We start from the raw sequence: 14,521 nt of genomic DNA, 5'->3' as shown, positions 1-14,521 counted from the left end.
TGTTCCAATGTCCTAGGGATACCGTACCCCCTTATTGATATTTTTGCGTTGTCCGTTTGAGCAGGGTTGTTTGCCTCGTGACTTTTTGACACGCCAGCAAAGAAGTTTGACCTTCAAGCTTTCCAACCCCCCCAAATCTCTGCGACACAAACAACGGGTTTTCCCTCACTTCTTCGACTTTTTCTTCCATTTCGTTACCCCCTGTCCTTCTCTACCTTCTCCTTCCTCGCCTTCACCTTTACCTTCGATGGCAGCCACAAGAGCGTCGATAGGTAGAGTATTATCTATAAGCGGTTGTTTAGGGACGTTCGAGGAGGATGACTGGACATGAGACGACATGGCTGCTATATGAGCTCGTCGAGCGGCTCGATCGGCACGGGCTTGTATCTGAGCGGTTTCGAAATCATAGTCGCCCATAGCCGCCTGGTCCATCCCAAAACCCCTTAGCATCAGCTTTCTATTCAAGCTCTCTGTGGCGAGCGCTGCGAGTGAAAGACACGATGGATAACCGTACTCACTTTGAGAATGGCTTCCGTCGGACCGCGGAGTTTGGTCCTCCCAAACTTGCTCCAACCGTCATACAGCTCTGGATCCCGCGTAAACCTCTCTTTGAACTCACTATCACCAAATAAATCGCCTTGACAAAGCATCGCAGCATCTCTCGCTGCTTCTGCCCATTCCGCCGCCGACTCGGCATCCGCCCACCTTACACAGATCTCGAAACCATCTACAAACCTATCGAAGAGCGCTTCCCACAAACCTTCAAGAGTGATGAGCTCGATGGTTCTCTCAATCTGGAAGAGGGCGGAGAGGGGTTCGGAAGAGGAAATGATGGGGTAAGAGGCGAGTAGACGGTGGTAGGTCAGTCGATTTTCGTCGGAATAGCGGCGGGACAGAGGAGGTAAGGAGCAGAGACGGCAGGTGCATGGAGTAGCGTTAATTTGGGATATCTTTTCCCGGCGGATGGAGGAAGTGTGGAAGGCGTATTCCAGTCGGACAGAGAGTTTTTGGCCTTCGGGGATATCAACTAGCGCGACAAGGACTAGAGAACCGAGATATCGTCAATGTGGTGGCATAGTTGGAGAGGTTGGGACTTACAGCCCAGAAAACGGTCTTGAGCCCATAAAAACCTGACATTCGCCTCACAAGAATATGCCACTTGGGGTATCTTCTCAAAAACGCCCACCCTGCCCATGTCACCTAGCGGTATCCTATTCGTGCTCATCCGACCATAGAGCCCCATTTCGGGCCTAGCATTCGCAAGTGCATTGATCCTGGTCTTGATATCAGGTGTACAGCTAGCGTAGACTTCCTCTGCTTCTTTGGTGGAGAAACCACCACTGAGAGTGATGAGGGGAGGTTCCCAAAGGAATGTTTTGCCTCGGGGAATGAAGCGGTTTGCGAACAGTTGTTTGTGTGTCCGACCTGGGACGACTTCGGCGCGATAGAATGGGACTCCCGGGATGCCATTCTTGTACACCACCTGGGCTACTTGGTCAGGCGGTCTACAAGTTAGTCAACAAATAGAAGTTGGGCTCTGAGGAAAAGGGTGGAGACATACCGTTGTCGCAACTGGAATTCAGGTATCAATTTCCCTTTTTCATGTTCAGCTTCCTCTGCAATCTTTTTGGCTCTTGCTGCTTCTCGCCGTCTTTGGCCTTTAGACTTTTTAGGTGCCTGTGGTAAAACTGGTTCCGTTGATTTTTGGCTCTCGATTTTCCACTCATCATGGGGGCTCGATGGAGTTGTGGTATCATCCTTTTCAGTTATATCCTCCTCGGGCTTTCCGAGGGTTGGAGACTCATCAGTTTTCAAACATGGCGAATCGTCCTTTTTATCGTCAACCCCGCCAGACATGGTACTTGATGTGTCTTCCGGAATGAATTCAATGCTGAGATTGAGTGTTGAGGTGTCTGTGGCCACTTGAGCGAGTGTGTCCAGCCTCTCGCCGGTGCCGTTGCCTTCTACGTTGCTATTAGACTCATGAGGTTGTGACAAATCGCTCGAAAGAGCCTTATTGTGTAGGGGTTTGGAGATTAATGCGTTAGCTTTGAGCTCCTCAAGAACCAACTCTGTCCTATTTCCTTTATTTATGGGCCGTTTTCTTGGCTCGTCTAGCTTTTCTTCTATCTCATCAAACTGGACCTCTTCCTTATCGACTAACCTCTCCTCCACTTGCGGGAAGGCCGGGCCCATTGTTCCCTTGATCGTCTTCGTCGCCTTTGTCGAGTTTCCCATTTTCCACGCGGCGCCGGTATGGAGATGCCTCTTTCCACAAAACGATGGTTGGATGCTCACCCCTCCGTCTTGTTGTGATGACCTCTGTTCCTCCAGCTCGCGCATTGCCTTTTTCTTGTATGTCGCAATCAACTTTTTCAATTGTTTCGTTTTTCCAGGTTGGGGCTCCTTGGACGGCTGATTTGTGGCGCTGGCGTTGCTGGAGAAGACGCAGGTGAAAGGGGTGATGGCTGGATCTGTGGGTTGGGTTTGAGGTGCTAGGCCTATGCTCGAAGATCTATCCACCTCCTCTTCTTCATCCTTTCGGCTAACACTGGTCCCTATCAGTGCCGGCGCAGATTCGGGTCGAGGGACGATATCCTCTGCTGTTTCACCGATATCGATGTTAGGTCTGGTCCTCCGGTGTTGATGCACGTTGGGTAGAAAAGCGGGGGCTGAAGATTGAGAGTTGATTTCATCTTCGTCCTCGCTGGCGTTGGCACTGATACTGTCAGAAGGATAAGGAGGAGCGTCTAATGGATGGTAGAAAGTTTTGGATGTGAACAACATTGTCGTCCATCGGCGAAAATGACTATTTTGAGGGGCTCAATATATGTTATATGGGAATGAGTAGATAAGTGTGGATATGGACTGAGAATGAGAAGATGATGATGAGGGGAAAAGAGATGAAGTAAGAAGAGAAAAGTTGAGGTATTTCGTTTCCTTACTCTGTTCTTCCTATCTTTCCGTCTGTCTCTTCCTCGTCGACGAGGCGGACGCGGGGGACTTGAGAGGTCGGCGTTACGGCAACTGATTCCGCTGCCAGGCATGGTTTTAAAATCGCTGATTTAATTCTAGCCGTTGCCACCTTCAAGTCAAAAGGCCGGAAGGGATTCATCTGTTCATCGTTATTCACTAGCTTCTTTCCGTGCCTTTTCCCATCAGATAGTGGAATTTAAAGACTAAGTCAGGTCATAATGATCTCTAACTTTATGCTGGCTTCCTCTGCTCTTCTGCCTGTCTGATCGTGTGGCTTCGGCTGCAACTCAGGGTCAACGTCAGATTAGGCAAGATTCAGGGAAAAGCCGGCCCTTATCTACGCCGCTTGCCTCTCGCATTTTGCATCTTTCTATAAATTATTGAATAAGAGAGCGCGGGCGTGGAGGTTTGGCTAGCGTGGAATCTTCTTCGAATGGGTTTTATCCCTCCAAGGGAGTCGCTGGAATCGCAGTCAAAACAAAGGCTAGCAGTATTAAATGGTCTGCGCTTGGGTCTGCGTACTTATACAAAACTTATACTCTTATCTCCATCTCACGTCCATATTCACCACAACATGCGCACATTAACACTCCTCCTCTCTTTCGGCCTACTCACCTCTGCCATCGCTGGCACGTCTCTCTCTCACTTTCGCTCTTGGCAGGACTGACGTCTTTTACGTAGCACCTGCGGCACATCCTAAAATCCCCGCCTTCTTTTTGAAAGATCCTCTCTCCATCCACCGCAAAAGTTCCATTCCGCCCCCTGCTGCCGGCGATGATGAGCTAATCAAAACCGCCATCAAGTCACTCCCATACGATCTCGAAACAGAATTTACCGATGATTCGGGTCTTGTCCGCTTCGCATCTCCATCTTCCACCTCATCTTCGTCGAGTTCAAAGAGTCCTGTAGTACAGATAGAGATGGACGCGTACGAGGCGGAAGATGCAGAGACGGAAGACACATGTGCGAATGTATGCGGAGTGACAAGGGTGGAGGGCGCAAAGAGTGAGCAGGAGGCACTCTGTAGTCCTGCAGGGCTGAAAGCTACATGTAAGATTTACTCTCACCCCGATCCCCTATGAGTTGGAGGGCTGATAAACATTCTTTTTTCCGTAACCAGACGCTTGCGCTCTATGTATGGACAAGGTATGGAGTGATAAGACGTGGGAGAACTCGGCACTCGCAGAGTATGAGCGTATAGCTTCTGCCTGTGAAGGTGGTGATAGCTCTCAGAGGTCAGTTCTCTACTTCACTTACAAACAAGGGCCAGGCAAAACGTGGGATGAGAAAGCTGACATTCGGCGCGTAGACCAATCCGACGCAGAAGTAGTCATGGCTCTGCTTAGGCCTTTCGCTCCTTCACATTTCCCCTAACGGTTCCTTCACGACGTTTCCCTTCCCCAGATAGACCAAATACATTCATTAGAGGAACACTGTCCTTGTATCAATAACTTTTTTTTCGGTAATTCCCGCCCCTCTACTGTCCTTATACTTAGATCTCCCTTTCGCTTATTTGTTCATTCAAAAGCTAGGTCAAAGCTTCCGTTTGTCTTGTATTAATATATAGCCCCTTTTCCCCTTGTCGTGACCTCTTTCGCTTCCTTTTTTGGTATCTATCCATAGTCTCATTCTTCATCATGCTTCACCCTGTTTCATTCCCCCTCACATGGTATATCCTGTCATCAAGCTCTTATAATCGCTTTTAGTAGAGGATAGGCACCTTTTTCTGAATTTTGTCAGATCCTTGCGATGGAATCGTACAATATGAACAATACGGTATGAGAATGAAGGTGGGCAAGACAAGTAAGAAATAAGGAAAATTGCATCTATAGTATAAGAGCTTGGCTCAAGGTTCTATTCATGATCGTTATAGTCGTTTTACCATCTGCAAGCTGATGTACCCATCCAATCCAGTGATACAAAATTCGTATATGGGGATTTTGTGGCCAGTTTTCGGTTGCAAACACGTTACATCCATAAGGAACTAATCAAATCTCTGACTGAACACCTACAAGAGTTACCTACAGCTCGATAGCTGGAAGCCCTTGGCCCCAGCCATAGCTCAGAAGTATCACCTCTTCCACCTAGTTTTCTTTCCTTTACCGCCCTTCTTAGTGCTCACCACTAACCTTCGATCTCGGCAACAAGCTCATCCAAAGTCACTTCCTTACCTGTAAGAGGGTTGATCTGTGCATGTGCAATCGGACCCAAGGTACGCTATTGATGACGGACCACAAGTCAGTCCTGCTCGCATGATCATGTAAAGGAAGGAGGGTGAGCGAATATGAGCAGACTCACTAGTAAAAGATCTTTGCTAGGCCCGTGAAGCTTCGCTCTTCCTCTAGAGCCAAACCAGGGATACGTGACAGGATCTTTGGCACATTCTTCGTACTCCATTGGTCCAACCTCATCCCCCAACGAATAAACTGCTGCATATCTCCCCAATCTCATCCACGCCCCTGAGCTCTCGGCGTCGCCCCAAAGACCACACAGCTCCCAAGCATTTCTGAACCGCTCAAACAGATGCTCCCACACTCTTTCCTCTGCAATGATGGCCAAACTTTCTTCCAGTCTTGATAAAGTAATAGAAGGGTAGTCGCCACCGCCGTCCCTGAGGATGCGACCCATCGTCCAAGAGTAGTTACGGAAATTCGAGGCGCTTCGCTCTACCATGGCCGGTGATTGACTAGAGCAATCCTTACACTGACATTTGCTGCCAGTTTCCTGAATAAGTAGCCGTTGTCGCTGATTTCTGTCCCCGAAAAAGGTTGGACCGTAGCGAATGAATAGTTCATGGCCTGCAGGAATGTCATCGATCGCAACGAGATCTACCATCGATCTCAGTCTCTGAACTCAAATGTCAACCAGTTCGTCGACTCACAGGCGATAGTCACTTCGGGATTATGAGGATCGAGATAAATAAACCTGACATTCGGTCTACAAGCCTTTGAAATTCGGAGGATATTCTCAAAGACAACCAGTCTATAACCCCCGTCCTCCATGTTCACCGTAATGCTATTCCCCTTTATGCGACTAAGGCGACTGTCAATTGACGGAAAATGATTGCGAAGATTATTCATTTTAGTTCTCGTCCTGGGTTCGGTTTCTTCAAACAGATAATCCATTTGCTTTGAACCTCCGGGTTGATAATAAGGTAAATTGATCAAGGCGAGCTCTTTCATGATTGTTTGGCCACGTGGAATATCCCGTTTGGCGATATATCTGGCGCCCGTCCCCCGATGAACTTCTTTAAACCAGGGATTGTTGCTGAATCGCTGCCCTTCGGCTATGCGTGTAAATTTACTGGCATCCGAGTTAAATAAAAGTCTGCTTAGTAGGTGCTTCATGTGTATTCTTGGCACTTACCTCTTCTGTCGTCTTGGGGAATTCCCCTTGCCGTTGTCTGCCCCGTCGGCTTCAAGTTTCTTTGCCTTCGCCCTTGCACGTTTCTTTTGACCTTTGGACTTTTTCAGAGTCGTTAGATCCTGGTGGGCTGTGGGGCCTCCTTCTTCAGCATCCTCAATCGCGTCCTCTGGGCAGGAAGAGATATTGTCGAGCTGTCTATTTTCTAGCTCAATGGAAACGCGCGCATCGTGGCCTTGAGTGCTCTTTCCAGGCTCCGATACTTCGTCGTCGATATCCTTTAATACTGACTTACTGTCCTGGGGCTTCGTAAGTGGTTCTGTTTTGAAGTTGTTCTTCATTTTCTTCCGCTGATGACGCTGATATTGCCATTCCTCTTCTTCGTCATCCTTGGTCTCAAGCCGCTGTTCATCCTCATTGAAAAAAGGTGCCTGCGATTCCGCAGCCTGACTAAGCGGGCTTATGGGGGTGATGATCGTGACATCCAGTTGATCGACATTTGAGGCGGTGTCGGGTGCTTCACTGGCAGAAGTTGAGAAAGTCCCTTGAGTGATAGAAGGCGACGTTGTCACCCCGAGAAGAGTTACTTGTGGCTTTAATGCCTTTAGCTTGCGTTACGCGCCTACTTCTACTGCCGACTTACTTTATCAGAGGGCAAATCCTGTTTTGCCTCTATGTCCCCAGGTTCGATAACCGCTTCATGATCCACCATGTCCTTATCATTTGGAGTTAATTGTGCCCTATTTGCCTCTTCGGCCGATTGTTCAATGAATGTTTTTTCGATTTTAACTTCCTTGTCATCTGTAACTGGAAGATGGTTGTAGACTTCCGCTTCATTTGGAGGAAACTCCTGGATACGGAGTTCATTTAGTGATTCCCGGGAACATTGACCGTCCTGAATCTGTTCCAACGACGTTTAGTTGGAGATATGACATAAGCAAAATGTTTTGGAAACAGGCGTACCTGATTTACGCCTATCAACAGGGGGCTAATATCATGATCCGGAATATCACTAAGAGAGGGGCCTTCATAAAATGACTTAGGTTTCTTTCCGAAGACGTGCGCCGATGACTGTTGAGAGTGTTCTGCGTTTGTGAACGAAGAGGAATGTAGCCGCTCCTGGTAAACTTGGTCCGTCTGATGCCGTCGAAATGTTGATGGGTTGTATTGCGAGACAGAGGATCCAGAGGCGTGCTTGGCGTGGGTTTTCGGTGGTCGTCTTGTGAAATGAGGTTTGTTTGCACCTGAAGGCGCTTGGGGAGGTTCCCGGTTCTGGCCATAGTAAGAGGACTGGTTATATGTGATGTTTGATGTAGAGACTCTATATGTTAACGAAGAGGCCATCTGCGCAGGGCGGGCATCGACAGTCAGCTGGTTGTATGAGTGACGGTGTCCCATTTGAATAGCTGTGGGATAGTAATATGAAATTTCCTTTTTAATAGGCAGCGGCTTTACGATAGGCGGTCCCTGGATTTTATGTGGCATGTACCAGCCTTGTCCTGTGTAATCGTCAGGGCCTTGTGCTTGAGGATACAGAGTTTGAAATGCTTTTTTAGGAGGAGCCCACCCTGGTCCACTATATGGTTGACCGTAAGGCATGATATATATCCATGTCTGTTGAGAAGGATCCCAGGCATATCCCGGACAGCCAACAGGTGGACCTGTGACGAGGTGGTACAAGGGATGACTGTTGTTTGAACTAGATCCATTTGGTTTTTGGGATTGTACGGACAGGGTATCATTCGCAGGAGGAGATACCTGTTTTGTCAACTCCTAAAAGATTGCCAATCAGTAGACGTGGCCTTCTAAAGCCATGGCAGTCAACATACCTCATGCATCTCACCCTCCATCATGTCATATTCTTTATTCCACTTATACTTCTCCTTCAAGCCGACTCTACTCCTCTTCTTGGGTGATTTTTGGACCTTTGTTCCTAATGCCGATTTCGATCGTGATAACCGAGTATCGTCAGTGCGCTTGGTCATAAGCAGTCGCCTGGAAAACATTGTAGGAATAAACCCGGGGGCAGACTGATGGGAGTTATGAGAGCTAGTTAGGGAGCTCGTCTCGAGCCTGCACTCATCACCCGCATTTGATTTGCTGGGGCGTTTGTCGAGGTTGGGGTTGAAGAACCTGGATAGCTTCAGAGGCATTGCGCATGTGGCCTATGTCGTGGGAAGTATTTGACAGGGTGAGATGGAAGTGAGTGGGGCAATACAATAAAGACTGCTGTTAGGAACAACTGTCATTCCATTGCAAATGACGAGGTCAGTCGTGAAGTTGCACAGGCCCTTTGGTGTTGATTTGGTGTTGACAAACATTCGCCTAAGTCCTACAGCAGATAGCGGCCAACGCAACAAATGGTGTGGCAATGTCAATGAATTTGCCATGCTGGGTATTTCGGTGGTAGACTAGTATAAAAAAAAACTGTCAAACATAGCTTGTATGTAAGGACAAATAACAAGTGAAGAGCTTGCGTGCGCTGCTTCAGACACCAGATAGGTAAAAAAGAAACTTCCTGTCGGAGAATCGAACTCCGATCTCCCGCGGACACTGTTAGTGACAAGCGAGCATACTAGCCGTTATACGAACAGGAACTTGTTTTTATTCCAAGCAATAACTATTTATCTATGTGCTCAGATTAGATCTACCAAAGGAATCTCTCATTGCAGAGTACGATTACTGTCGCATTTGATGGTCGATCTTAATTCTTTTTTTCAGGTACAAGCAGGGTCTTTGATTGTTTAAAAGGAGAGCGTTCGAGGGATGGGTGATGAGTGATGAACTGCTACAAGGCCAAGGATGTGAACAAGGCGACTTGAGAGATTGAATACACGTGGATAATTGAAACATCATATGATAGTATAAAACCGTGGTATAAATGAAAGGATAAGAGAGGAGGAGGAGGGGCGTCTGAGCCTGAAGGTCGACAGATGCCGGCAAAAAATGAAGAAATGGACAAATCAAGTTTCGGCGCTTGATCAGTCAGAGCTAGCCAGACAGAGTAATCGTGATCGGCTTCGGCTTCGCCGGCGTGTTTTACGTGTAAAGAGCTTTGCGTACGCGTCATGCCAAGCTTTCTTACTCCGAAAGAAAAGTCTTGCTCTCCTCTGCTACATCGCTGATAAGAGATAACCTCAAGTCACGAGTCCGAGCGAAGTACCTCACTTTATGATGGATCAATACGAACGAAGCGCTACTACTAGCATCAAGAGGGAACGAGGAGGAATGTTTGTGAAACGGAGAAAAGCACTATTAGTAGGCAGTGCCCTTCAATGGATAGCGATCGGGGACGGGCCGGGGAAGGCGCTCTTGTTCGGCAGGAAAAACAGTACGAGTAAACAGCACGCGAATGAGCTTCGGCCATCAATGAATAATATTTTTTCCGTCAAAGGGACAAAAGATAGAAAAAAGGTCGCTTTAAGCTCAACACACTCGTGTCGTGTATGATTGATCATCACTGTTTGGAATCAGCAATCTTAAAGTTCGGGGCGTCTTTTCACAAAGGGGTATAAGAACTGGTCAGAAAGCCGTTTCGCATCATCGCGCTCACTTGTTTAGACTTTTGGTTATCCGCAGTTAAAATCAGACGCTATCTACATCTTATCTATAACATTCAAAAGCGACCACATCATTATGCGCAGTGTCACTCTCCTCCCCATCCTTGGTGCCATTTCCGTCAGTAAGTCACGCATCGCAGCTTTTCGTCGCGCCATGGTCCATTCATTCCTAACGACGCCTAACTCGTTAGCTGCCATGGACATTATTGAACCGCGTCACATGTCCCTCATTTCTCGTCAACTCGACTCATCCACCATCCCTGCCGCATGCCAGTCTACTTGCCAATCGGCCATGTCCATCTACAGCGACTGCACGAGCGGTGACACCAGTGGCTGTCGGCAAGTCTGCCAGCAGAGCACCTTTAAAGAGTTTATCGACTGCCTTGATTGTACGAGCGAGCAGCTCGCAATGACTACTTCCGAACAGAGCTTGTTGAACAGTGCCGTTGAACAGTTGAAAGATGTTTGTGGACAGACTGGATCGAGCGTGACTGGTACACTTGCGTAAGTTATCCTTTTACTCGCTCGTATCGGTGATGGTCACTAAAACTTGCGGCCAGTGGCGTATCCGTCACTACTAGTCCCATCGCCTCTGGCTCTGCTGCCGCTAGCGCTACATCTGCCGTTTCCGACATTCTCAGCTTCACTTCTGCCGCTTCTGGTATCACTATTGGCAGCGGCGTTTCTGGTACTGCCTCTGAAGCCGTCACCGTAAGTCTCTGTTCATCTGACACCCGCGTCCCATCCCTCCAACTGATTGGTTCATTTTAATTCTTACTGCATCAGACCACGTCTTCATCCCCCGGGGTTGCTACCAACGCTGCCACTTCTGGCGCTAACAGTGGCGCCGTGGGCGAGGCCAGTGCCGCTTATCCCGTGATGGGCGGTAAGCTTGTTGGATCAGGTGTTGCAGCATTTGTTGTCATTGCCGGAGCCTTGTTCGTCCTTTAAAACTCTTTTCATCCTGCCATGAGGGAGCAGTAAATTTGGGACTGAATAGGTACTTCTCAATACCGGCGGTTATATGTCGTCGTGAAGTCTTGATGTGTTATTTTTTTTGGTATCTCTTGAATAATAGGACGTTGTTTATGAAAGTCATGCGAACTGATAGATCCGGTATGGAGCGCGTCTGTGAAGTACAAGATTTGGAGAGTTGAGTACGCCGATTACTGTATCGAGCAAGACATTGAATAAACAGACGGAAGAGAGATGGAGCAGCCTTCACTGCGGTCGTTGAACAGCTGATTGAGGGGCTGCTTGAGGAATGCTGTTGTTGTTTCTCATCAAGTCAGGCAAAATGCTTGGGTTTCTGAAGAAGGTTGTCATTGTGTCGACAACACAGGTCGATACTATGCCTTTGACTTCAGTGCCAAAGCACTGTATAGCCTCTCTAACAACTTCAGTGGCCTCTTGTCTGATGAAATGTCTGAGATCTTCTTGAGAATATCCTTGCATAGACGTTGCTGGGTTTCCATGACCAGAGGAAGATGAGGGGAGGGAGAGGCCCGTTACTTTCGAGGCATTGGCCTTCCAAAGTCTCTCGTCATCAGTGAGGAGGTGTTTTCGTCTGAAAAGGGAGCTCCAAAGATGTCGTCACCTACTGACAGAAGTGTCTGGAAGGGTCCACGGTGTGCTCTGCTGAGTACTTTTGGTGTAAGACATGCTCACTCTGTGGAGCAGCCATGCTTGCATCAGTCAATGTGCTAAAATCAAAGAAACACTCACTCATGAATCTCCTCTGGGGTGCCTTTGAAATCCTTCAATTCGGTCATGACTTTCTTGATGACGACTGATCTGAACAGCCACAAGAGGCGTGTCACCCGTGGAGCTATGTTTGTCGCTTCTTCAAAGACTCCTCCCTCCCTGACACTAGTATAGACCAAAAACTTGTAGATGATTTGATCCCAGGAGGAGTTATTTACTGAAGTAGTTCCCTGCTGCAATAGCGAGTAACCCAAGTCGAGGATAACTTGCAGCCCTGCCTCTTTGGAGGAAGAGGTATCGCCCTCTGACAGAACATCCAATAATTTGTCGATATGGTCTTGCTGAGTAGACGTGAGGTCGAGTTTGATGTCTGGATGAGTGTCTGTAATGTGATACCGTATTAGGAAGAGAAGCAGCTTGAAAAACAATTGGGAGTAATTCTCAACTGTTTTGTCGTTAAGATTTCTCATCCTCTTGTCGGAAACGACTTCCAGGTCATACCCCAGGTACATCACTTGCTGAAGCAGGGGAGAGTCCTGGTTCTTGGCCAGATAATTATTGATGTCCATAAAAAAACTCTGGACCCAGACCTTTAGCAGGTTGTTGTAGTATAAAGGCTCATCCTTGGTAGGATTCGAAACCAAATGGATGATGTTTTCAGGAGGGATTCCTTGAAGCAAGATATCCCATTTAAGTTTGGTCAAGAGCGGAGACCTGTCCCTGGGATCAAAGGCATTGCAAACAGCTGCATCATGCGTGCTTGGAATTCGCATATCGTCCTGCTGGTAGGCTTGTTGGGCAGGATCTCGATCCACCTCTGAAAAGAAAGGATCGACCGGGAAATAGAAGGTAGACCTCCCAGAGTAGTAAAGCGCTTGGATGGTACCCTTCTGGATGACAGAGCGGCTTTGCTGGCCACGGTGCTCCTTGTTGCAAATGCGTAATTAGCCTCGCGTATCCAGCCTTCTTGTCTCCTTTGTGAGCGTTCCTGCAGATTGTACAGTAGAAGCCAATCTCTCGGGCTACACCGGGGATCGCCGGAGGTAGAATGCCGCCTAGAAAGAAGGGGACAAGAGGATGTGGGCCTTCATGTGGAGGATAGTTCAAGGCCAGGCGGTCGATTTGATGCTGAATTTCCTCCAGGCTGTGCCTAGAGTTATGGAAAGTGAGCAGATGCTTTGCTAGATTGGCTGGGTGAATGCAGCCTTTAGGAGCGTGGCGATTAGATGCAGTCATGCAAGTAGCAGACTTTATAAACTGGCAGATACTGCAGTTTAAGCGCAATGAGGTCAGGGGATGAGACCCAGGATGTTTGAAAAGTTGGTACATCACGGGCTGTTACAGACAGATGTCAGCATCAGATGATGTCGAACATTGGATGCAAGTGAACTCACCTGCAGCCGAGCGGTAGAACATTCTTCGGTTATTATTCCCCCTTGGATCATTTCCTTCCCGAGGACTCTCTTCTTTGACTGTAGGCATCTCGTTCCCCTTGTCTTATCCTTGGACTAGCTGTCTTGCAGCCTTGTTCCCTGTTTGAATGTTGGAAATCAGTGTTGAATGGCGCTGGATGTGCACTGTAGTATTGCTGTATGTTTTGTTAGCAATGGCAACTACTGTCGATCGTGTGGCCCACTTGACTCACGCTTCCAAGCACTGCTGTGCAGCTGAGGATGTCCAAGCTGACGGATGGATGGATGGATAGCTCGATGAACGGATGGATAGGCCAATGGGATCCAACAAACGCAGTCAATCATAACCGGCACCGGCAGCGAACATGATGCGGAGGTGGAGGTCAATCTCATTTACTAATGAAAAACAAAAGTCGCTTGTTAGCATTCAATAGGGGACGAAATCTGAATAAAATAAAATGAGTATGCATAGGAAACTATCAAAAGTGATATCTGGCAAGATCGTTCCCATAATGAATGAGTCGGGCGTGAAGCGGTAGCCGAGTGGATGAGAGAAGATGTAAAAGCCGGCGAGTGTAGAGTCGGTAGTGGGGAAAATGACTTTGAGTGCGGCAAACGCAGCGTGGGATGCAAGCTGAGGGCGAAGAACGGAAACCAGCTATCCTGTACAGTAGTCAGTAGTACGTATGATGACAATCCGTGAAGAGAGATATAACAGTCGTTCGTTGTCTCCGCTTTTCGGTAACTGACTCGATCGGTCTCGGATTTGTTGTTCCCGGCCGGTTTCTTGCGTCTGCTGTTGGTTTGTTCGACCATTTCCGTTTGCGTTTAGTAGGCCTTTCACGAATCGATTTCTGGTTTTAATTTATTTCCACATTTTAGATAAGAAGCCGGCCATTTTTCGTTACCGTACTTCACAACGACCCCCTCCCCCCGGACACCCTTCAAAGGAGCGGAAGAATAAGAAAATAAGAACGGACGAGATAAGGATGTCGGATGAACAATGTCAGCCGGTGGTAGGCATCATCGGGATGGGTGATGTACGTTACATTTTCCTCTCCCGGGGGTGGCCATTTGAGCTGATGCGGAATTGGTGATAGATGGGACGGATGTATGCAAAGCGATTACATGCGGGCGGCATCCAGACGTAAGTTAAGCCTTTTATGGATCAACGCGACAAGAACGCTGGAACCGAATATATTTATAGTATCTACGTCTGCGACAAACCCGACTCTTTCGAGGCCCTCGAGGAAGAATTCAAAGGGACCGGCATACATGTCCTCCACAACGGTCACGCCGTCTCGCGTCTTTCCACATTCATCATTTATTCTGTCGAAGCTGCTGCTTTGCCGGCTGTCGTGAGAGAGTACGGACCTTCGACTCGGGTGGGCGCGGTTGTAGCTGGGCAGACGAGTGTGAAAGCCCCGGAGAGGGAGGCGTTTGAGCGATGGTTACCGGAGGATGTGGGGATTACGAGTGTACATAGTTTGCATGGGCCGAGTGTGA

At 48.1% G+C, this 14,521-nt stretch overlaps 7 protein-coding genes and 1 non-coding gene across 8 annotated transcripts in view; 3 read left to right on the top strand and 5 right to left on the bottom strand.

Annotated features, from left to right (window-relative positions):
• Positions 1-165: 165 nt before the first annotated feature.
• On the bottom strand, positions 166-3,115 carry CNBK0230 (hypothetical protein; the record flags this gene model as incomplete). Its single annotated transcript, XM_767556.1, has 5 exons — positions 166-482; positions 515-1,042; positions 1,099-1,505; positions 1,562-2,809; positions 2,946-3,115. The coding sequence occupies 5 exons, from the start codon at positions 3,113-3,115 to the stop codon at positions 166-168; spliced, it is 2,670 nt and encodes an 889-aa protein (XP_772649.1).
• A 781-nt stretch (positions 3,116-3,896) lies between these two features.
• Positions 3,897-4,322, top strand: CNBK0220 (hypothetical protein; the record flags this gene model as incomplete). Its single annotated transcript, XM_767555.1, has 3 exons — positions 3,897-4,026; positions 4,097-4,211; positions 4,286-4,322. The coding sequence occupies 3 exons, from the start codon at positions 3,897-3,899 to the stop codon at positions 4,320-4,322; spliced, it is 282 nt and encodes a 93-aa protein (XP_772648.1).
• Positions 4,323-5,100: 778 nt separating this feature from the next.
• CNBK0210 (hypothetical protein) lies at positions 5,101-7,051 on the bottom strand (the record flags this gene model as incomplete). Its single annotated transcript, XM_767554.1, has 6 exons — positions 5,101-5,193; positions 5,275-5,804; positions 5,858-6,279; positions 6,343-6,544; positions 6,635-6,932; positions 6,983-7,051. The coding sequence occupies 6 exons, from the start codon at positions 7,049-7,051 to the stop codon at positions 5,101-5,103; spliced, it is 1,614 nt and encodes a 537-aa protein (XP_772647.1).
• A 762-nt stretch (positions 7,052-7,813) lies between these two features.
• On the bottom strand, positions 7,814-8,492 carry CNBK0200 (hypothetical protein; the record flags this gene model as incomplete). Its single annotated transcript, XM_767553.1, has 4 exons — positions 7,814-7,838; positions 7,907-8,026; positions 8,072-8,112; positions 8,169-8,492. 4 exons carry the CDS (start codon positions 8,490-8,492, stop codon positions 7,814-7,816), a joined length of 510 nt encoding a protein of 169 aa, XP_772646.1.
• Positions 8,493-8,853: 361 nt separating this feature from the next.
• Positions 8,854-8,936, bottom strand: CNBKt010. Its single transcript is given in 2 exon segments — positions 8,854-8,889; positions 8,899-8,936. It is a non-coding gene; the product is annotated as a tRNA-Asp (tRNA).
• A 1,039-nt stretch (positions 8,937-9,975) lies between these two features.
• CNBK0190 (hypothetical protein) lies at positions 9,976-10,850 on the top strand (the record flags this gene model as incomplete). Its single annotated transcript, XM_767552.1, has 4 exons — positions 9,976-10,021; positions 10,091-10,403; positions 10,481-10,610; positions 10,686-10,850. 4 exons carry the CDS (start codon positions 9,976-9,978, stop codon positions 10,848-10,850), a joined length of 654 nt encoding a protein of 217 aa, XP_772645.1.
• A 642-nt stretch (positions 10,851-11,492) lies between these two features.
• Positions 11,493-12,376, bottom strand: CNBK0180 (hypothetical protein; the record flags this gene model as incomplete). The annotated part of the gene is made up of 2 exons (XM_767551.1): positions 11,493-11,568; positions 11,625-12,376. The coding sequence occupies 2 exons, from the start codon at positions 12,374-12,376 to the stop codon at positions 11,493-11,495; spliced, it is 828 nt and encodes a 275-aa protein (XP_772644.1).
• Positions 12,377-14,004: 1,628 nt separating this feature from the next.
• Positions 14,005-14,521, top strand: part of CNBK0170 (hypothetical protein) — a gene marked incomplete at both ends in the record, with an annotated part of 1,684 nt that continues 1,167 nt past the window's right edge. The window contains 3 exons of the mRNA XM_767550.1: positions 14,005-14,055; positions 14,116-14,162; positions 14,223-14,521. The exon at positions 14,223-14,521 is cut by the window's right edge and continues 20 nt beyond it. Of these exons, the coding sequence (XP_772643.1) occupies positions 14,005-14,055; positions 14,116-14,162; positions 14,223-14,521 (397 nt within the window). The remainder of the gene's footprint in view (positions 14,056-14,115; positions 14,163-14,222) is intronic.

This window comes from Cryptococcus neoformans, chromosome 11, assembly GCF_000149385.1.
Source record: "Cryptococcus neoformans var. neoformans B-3501A chromosome 11, whole genome shotgun sequence".
Classification (NCBI taxonomy): domain Eukaryota; kingdom Fungi; phylum Basidiomycota; class Tremellomycetes; order Tremellales; family Cryptococcaceae; genus Cryptococcus; species Cryptococcus deneoformans.
This window is presented reverse-complemented; position numbering and strand designations above follow the sequence as displayed.